This window comes from Protomyctophum bolini, assembly GCF_963924005.1.
Source record: "Protomyctophum bolini genome assembly, chromosome: 3".
Lineage (NCBI taxonomy): Eukaryota > Metazoa > Chordata > Actinopteri > Myctophiformes > Myctophidae > Protomyctophum > Protomyctophum bolini.
The window spans coordinates 29,313,623-29,321,122 of NC_137864.1; the positions used below are offsets into that span (position 1 = coordinate 29,313,623).

General features: G+C 41.5%; 1 protein-coding gene across 1 annotated transcript in view; it reads left to right on the plus strand.

The window, feature by feature from the left end:
- Window positions 1-6,534, plus strand: part of cxxc4 (CXXC finger 4) — a gene marked incomplete at both ends in the record, with an annotated part of 62,749 nt that extends 56,215 nt beyond the window's left edge. Inside the window, one exon of the mRNA XM_080759749.1 lies at window positions 6,490-6,534. Coding sequence (XP_080615875.1) covers window positions 6,490-6,534 — 45 coding nt within the window. The remainder of the gene's footprint in view (window positions 1-6,489) is intronic.
- Window positions 6,535-7,500: the final 966 nt, after the last annotated feature.

The window sequence follows — 7,500 nt, forward strand, 5'->3', positions numbered from 1 at the left end:
CTGTCGTTGTTCCGCACGTGCGTCGTTCATTTCGGACACTTTATTATGTCTCAGTGTGTAAATGTACTATAGATTCATAGGAGTTGAAACAAACAATAATGTGGTTTTGCACTATATGTTATGTTAACGTATCTACCGTTCTACTTATATGCTTTTAGTCATGTATCAACCCCTTCATCAGTTCATCCATTAATCCTTATACTGTTGATACGTATCCACCCAGTAACTATGTGAGACAAACACTCTCCTGAGATCCTGGGTCTTATGCACACCACATGCAAAAATAGGCACCCCATTCGTACCAAAGTCTTTACGCATTCTACCTGAGTCACGAGTGGTGCAACCACTCCAAGGAACAGCTTTGTCCTATATGTCCCAACCTATGTCCTAACCTATGTGACTATGTCCATGTGTCCCGATGTTTAGAGTACCAATAGGGGGTGCTGTTGCACCACTCACTTCAGACTGGTCTGAGTTCCCATAGACGTTTATAAGAACTACAGAATTGTTATTTTTTGCAGACTGACTGTATCAAATATAACGTATTTATAACGTCACGTAAACGATACAGAACAATATTTTTGGTGTAATTTGTTTATTTTTGAGACGATTCTAAGATGTACCAATGTTATTCTCCATAGAAGAATTACTTCCGTGATCCAGGGGATGAACGAGTGATGTCAGGACTTCGATACTCTATACAAGTAGGCTACAAATCCTGTTTTCTGTTCTCTGTTTTCTTTTCAAATTAGAGGTTAGAGGTTAGAGGTTAGAGCCTGACCATAATTGATATATATATATTGGCATATACACATACACACATGTCTGATATTTGCTGATACAAAAAAAATACAAAAGAATAAGGAGCATAGTGTTTTATTTTCAGTTATTTATTTCAAGTGTACTGTATACATTATTAAACTATCCAGCTTCCATTCCATTACAGCACAGCACAGCAAAGCACATATACAGTATATTGATATCGGCATTTTCTACTCCCTAACATCGGTAATGGTGTCGGCCCCAAAATGCACTTTGGTTAAACTTTTGTGGTTTGACGTCACACACCAAACCCTAACCTATAAACGCACATGGAAGCCATGGGTGAGTCTTAACCGGCCACGTATGTCGGAGCCACTGCCCACTGGTGAGTCTTAAAGCTGCTATAAGCAATTATGTCAAAATTTGAATGACGTTCTTTTTTTATTTCTTTTAATATTCAGACAGCCAGCAATGAGTAAAACGCTCCCAAAAAATGTAGTCTCTGTGACACATCTAGGGGCCGCAATCTGCATTCAAAGATTTTCCTAGAAGCTTTGTCATTGGTTGATTTGCCTGTCTACTTCCTGATTATTTAGTCATTGCAACCGGGGTTTTTCTTTTTCGACCAATGACAAAGCTTCTAGGAAAATCTTTGAATGCAGATGTGTCACAGAGACATTTATTTTGGGAGCTACCCTTTGCTGGCTGTCTGAATACAAAAAGAAAGAAAAAAAAGGTAATTAAAAATTTGACATGTTATTATTGCTTATAGCAATTCTTTGTTGATATATTTCTTTATTCAGGGAGATGTACAGGGTTAGTTTTACATTGTTATTGTTATTGGTGGCAGTCCCCGTTTTTTCACTCCTCTCATCATTGTAGTGAATATGTAGTGTTAGTAGAATTGTGCAGTGTTTCCCTTATGCTAGATTTATGCTTGTCTATACCACTACTATACCATGCCGCACACTGAAATTAGCCAACAAGCTCACATTGTTCTGCAATGCGACTCGTTTTGAGCACTGGCATGCAACTACTGTAAGTATTAATTCAGGCTTCTGATTGGCAACCTAGTATATGACAGAGCTAGTTAGTCATACATTAGAATAGCCCCATATGTGCCCTCTCCCTACGCTCATTCTGTAGTTCCGAGATGAGGTCACACCCTGGGCCCCTCCCACCGCGGTTCAGAAACGGCGCAAGTTTCCACAATACACGCTTCTTACACTTTTATGCACAATTAATCCAAATGTGAAGGGGCAGAAAGGGTTTACACTAATTCAAATTCAAGCCCAAGAAAATCCAACTAGCGATTTGAACCGAGCCTTTACGTCCCGTCTTTTGTCAGTCGCTTCCATGTTTTTCAAGGAAGTTGAAAAGCTTTAGCGCCTCCCCGGCGCCTCCCCTGGTCGAAAATGTCCAACTGACTTCAGTTCACTCGACATGCACGCGCACACGCACGACTTCCTTGATAAACATGGAAGCGACTGACAAAAGACGGGACCTAAAGGCTCGGTTCAAATCGCTAGTTGGATATTCTTGGGTGTTGCTAAATTTGAATTAGTGTAAACCCTTTCTGCCCCTTCATGTTTTGGATTAATTGTGCAGAAAAGGGTAAGAAGCGTGTATTGTGGAAACTTGCGCCGTTTCTGAACCGCGGTGGGAGGGGCCCAGGGTGTGACCTCATCTCGGAGCTACAGAATGAGCATAGGGAGAGGGCACATATGGGGCTAACATTAGAATAGATCCACAGGTCTAGTTGCTCCAGGTGTATTCTGGGATTAAATTCCACCTTGCCTTCTGTAGTTTTTTCAACCATGACTTGCTTTTAAAGTATGAAACGTTTACAATGTTACAGGTATACTGTTACATACCTGGCCTAGGGGTGCCAGATACAAAATACAGGGGAGACACAGTACTCAAATGAACATTTATTAAGTAATCAAAATAAGGAATGAAATGTTCAAATCAGGAGCAAACAGATGAGGTGTGAAAATCAGTAGTCAGTAGTGTAGTGCGTGTATGCACGAGTGAAATGTATGTGTGTGCATGTTGTATGTATTAACCCAAATGCTGAAAAAGGTGCATGGTGGGAGAGGAGCAAAGGATAACTGAAAACAACAGAACTGAGGAAAGAACTGGGGAAGCAGGCTTATATAGGGCGTCGGCACCGGGCCCAGGTGCCGACACTTGGCTGATTGATCATCATCATCATCATCCTTAGCTCTGCTCCCCAATCCTCTGAAACACAAGGAGAAAGGGAATTAGGAATAGCAAAGCAAATGAAGTGAATAATAAATATAATATATATAAAGCTACACCAGACCACCTAATATAAGATACCATACTTCAATATAATACCATATCCTATACCATATACTATCCCATACTATATACAGGGAACCGTCACATATACCTTTTCAATTTACCAAGGAAGGAGTACTTCTCAATGTTGGGTCACAACCCACAGCGGGCTTCGAGAAACCCAGTGGGCTCTGATGAGAACAACGTAGGCTAGTGTATTAATCTGTGAGTGTTAAAATGTAACCAAAAGGACACGTAAGTGACCCTTCTCATTAGGTTACATTTGTACACTCCCAGAGTTTCAAATAGGTAGGCTATGTGTCCATTTAGGTACACTGTAAAATAAACATACTTGTCATACTGTGGCTAACTGTGATATGACAAGAGAGTGACATTCGGATTTCCAAGCAGTATCAAATTATAACAGCAAACATCCATTGATGTATATGAATGAAAATGTTCTGTGCTCAGTGTGTAAATACTGTTAATCCTGCCAACATTTGTTCTGATTTAGATAGAAAGGATGGAAACTTCATAGTTAAAGCATAGTGACATGTGCAATGCAGTTTAACCCTGGCAACTTGAAAATATTTCTATTTCACCATGAAATAAGCCTGTTGCCAATATCTTGGGGGTTTGCTTTTGACTTGGCAGTCTTTGTACTCTGCTGTGCTGTATTATTATCTTGAAAGGATCATTTAACTCACAGGATGTGGTGTTAAAAATAATGCTACAACTCAGTTTGCTATCTTTAGATTTACATATCAAGTGAATGAATGACAGCAAAATAAACACCTTTAGCGTTTTGAAAATGAAAATGATGGTGAAAAATATTTACCATTGGTGTATTTATTGTGTTGTGTTTTCTGTGTTTTAATCTCGGTGCAGTGAAGTCAGGGGCCACATAAGCAATTATAAATTTAAATTATTTTCCATTCCATTGTGTCCTATGGTATTCTATTCTATAAATCTACCTGTTGACAATACTTACGTTGTGGCTTAACATAGCTAGCCTGGCATATTGTTCTTCACTTTGCTTATGATAGAGAGGAAAATCTGTTTATTTAGTGGAGCCGTCGGCTTATGGGTTTCCGAGGCTAGTGTTGTACAGACTAGGCTACCTGTGGTCTTGTATCGGTCTATTGGAGGTTATCAGTCGAATTAAAACACTCAAAGGTTAAGGTTGGGGTTAGGTAGGGTAGGTACCACACAAGAAACCTGCAGTAGCCTAATCCTGGTCTCTAAACTACCTCTGACCAGCCGGGGCGCCTGATGGAGGGGAAAGGAACTGGTCGGAATAACGTGTTCCTTCCGCGCTGCAGCTAGGGGAAACTCCCCCCTGTCAGGTGAAAAGAAGCAGCTTGGATATGCATAGAAGGAAGCATGAGGTCAGTCTGCTGCCCCTCCACTACCAGTTGACCTGTAGTAAGTCTCATGGTCGGGGGGGTAGGACCAAGGGATTTGGGATTTGTTTATAAACATTTTGGTATTTGTTTATAAACATTTGTGATTTGTTTATAAACATTTGTGATTTGTTTGTAAACATTTGTGATTTGTTTATAAACATTTTGGGATTTGTTTATAAACATTTGGGATTTGTTTACAAACATTTGGGATTTGTTTATAAACATTTGGGATTTGTAAGTCTCATGGGGGGGGTAGGACCACTACCAGTTGGCCTGTAGTAAGTCTCATGGTCGGGGGGTAGGACCAAGTCTCATGGGTTTTGGGATTTGTTTATAAACATTTTGGTATTTGTTTATAAACATTTGGGATTTGTTTATAAACATTTGTGATTTGTTTATAAACATTTGGGATTTGTTTACAAACATTTGGGATTTGTTTATAAACATTTGGGATTTGTAAGTCTCATGGGGGGGGGTAGGACCACTACCAGTTGGCCTGTAGTAAGTCTCATGGGGGGCGTAGGACCACTACCAGTTTACCTGATCATGTATCCCTTACATGGGCTACTGGCCACATGTGGCCCCCACCTAGCTTCTTAATTTTGATCTCAAAGTGCACCAGATTGAAGCATTTTCATGGCAAATTTACAATTTTTATCCGGCGTGGCAAAGCAGGAGGGGGGGGGCCTCTGTATAATATGTTGCCTAGGGCCTCAAAAGGCCTAGAACCGGCACTGCCCCCAGGTTGGCAGAGAAAGTGTAGCGCCCAGGAAAAAATGGGTTGCAAACTCATGGGATAAAAATTGAAAGATTGTTGATTGAATACTTTATCAACAGAGTACAGTAGTACTGTCAAATGTTATGGCACTGTTGCCCCTCAATGCAGCACAGTCATAGGGTACAGTATATGAAGCTGTGCTTCTCAAAGCTTGTAAATGAGATATTTTTGGCTTATGTTCACCCCACAATATGAGACTTATTATTAAAATGTTAAACAAAACACAATTTAAAAAATTCTATTGGTGGTGGACGACTTTGGTTGTTTTTATGTTCCTGACTACCAAATGAGTTTTTCCCCAAAAAGGGGAGGCTGTCACTGACTGAGGGGATTGGTGTGGAGACATGCAGGAAAGGAGGAATGGGGAAGGGAGGGGGGGTGGCGAGGGAGATTGGCGCTGGCTCAAATTGAAATGATGCACTGTTCCCCCTCACTGCGGCTGGAGCTCTCAGTAATTAAATGCCTCATTGTTGCTTCTTGGGAATTTGTATTGAATATTTCATCCTGCGTAATGATTATTTGGGTGTGGGTGGGACGTGGATAGTGTTTCACCTTGGTTCTTTGGTGAAATATCAAATATCCTGTAGGTAAAAATAGCCGATTTGGTTGCTCGACTTTTTTTACACTTCTGGGTGTTGATGGGTGATGATCCACCTGAACTGAAGCCGCACCCACAGCTGTTGTTGTATGATAAAAGGGAAGGGGTTAGGGAAGTGGATGGTATTGTGATGTCACTTTATCACTGTCATTTCGATTGGGCCTTTTGACCTGGGCCTCGATTGGGCCTTTAGAGAAACCAAAAATACACAGGAAGACAAATTTCAATATTATATATTATAATGTTAACTCCATAGACACATACAAATCAGGAAAAGGTACGTAAATCATGGCACTCCATCTTTAAATGTTTAAATGTTTCTCATGGAAAAAGGTTGACTAATACACAAATAGATAGTTGTTTTACTTTAGAGGGGTCCTGGATGGGGTCCCCAGCTAGGGAACAAGGGGTCCCCAGCTAAGGAACAAAATGAAGCCTTACAGGTCTGTAACTCGATCTGAGAGTGTAAGTATTGAACCAAATAGACCGTTAAGGGTCAATAATTCCGTTCAATACTTATACTACAGAGTTATGGGGTTGTATATCAAGGGGTCCTTGAAATTACAAAGTTTGAGAATCACTGGCATCAGCTGAGAAAGCTGCAAATTAACACTGTGTCCTTCACTTTATGTCTCCCGCAGAGAACGCCAGTCAACACCGGTGAAGCTTTCCGGTGGTTCTTCTAGAGCAGCCAACCATGGCCACCGACCTCCCGGCTCCCGCACACCACAACACTCCGGCCACACACGCACACGCACACACACACACACACACACACACACACACACACACACACACACACACACACACACACACACACACACACACACACACACACACACACACACACACACCGTACACATCACAGGAGGGTAAAGGTGGGACTCAGACTTTCTGCCAGCAGCTCTTGAGGGGTTCACTGAACCCCAGTCCCCCCCCCCCCCCCCTACCACCACCATAACCACCGCCCCCCTCCCCCACCCGCCCACCTCACCACAGAAGGAGTGGAAGACAAGAGAGGCGGACAAAAAGATGAAATGAAAAACATTCTGGGTGTTGGTTTAGACGCTGTAATTTCCTTTTCAGTGTAATTATTGTACCTTTTGACAGTATCATAATGTATATTTTTGGTGTCTATGAATGTGTTTTTCAGTGTCGTGGCTGTAGCGAGTTTCTTTTTTTTCTCTTTTTCTTTTCCCCCCACTTTTTTGTTTTTGTTTTACAGCCGGCATCCTATGTAAAGGACTCAATAGACAATCATAACAATCATCCTGAATCCGTCAAACCGAGGAGGAGGAAGAAGAGATCATGAGGATCAAATACATGATAACGGGGGACAAAAAAACCTGTGACCACCCGCTCTACTCTGGAGCAATAATCTCTACCACTGATTATTCTTCTTCCTATGTTTCATTTCAGTTAACTTTTGAATTATCGCATCGAGCCAAACTATCTTTACCCAGTTCTGTCTTTTGTTTTTTTGTTTGCAAGCCATTCCTTTTTCTCTAGCGTGCACCTCTGGCAATGCGATCTTCAGAGGCACAATTCACACGGATGGTGGCAGCATGGGTTCTTTGGTGGCTTCGTGTTAAAAGGGGTCCTCTTCATGTCAACTTCACCACGGTACTACAGGGCACATTGTCTTGTGTGGC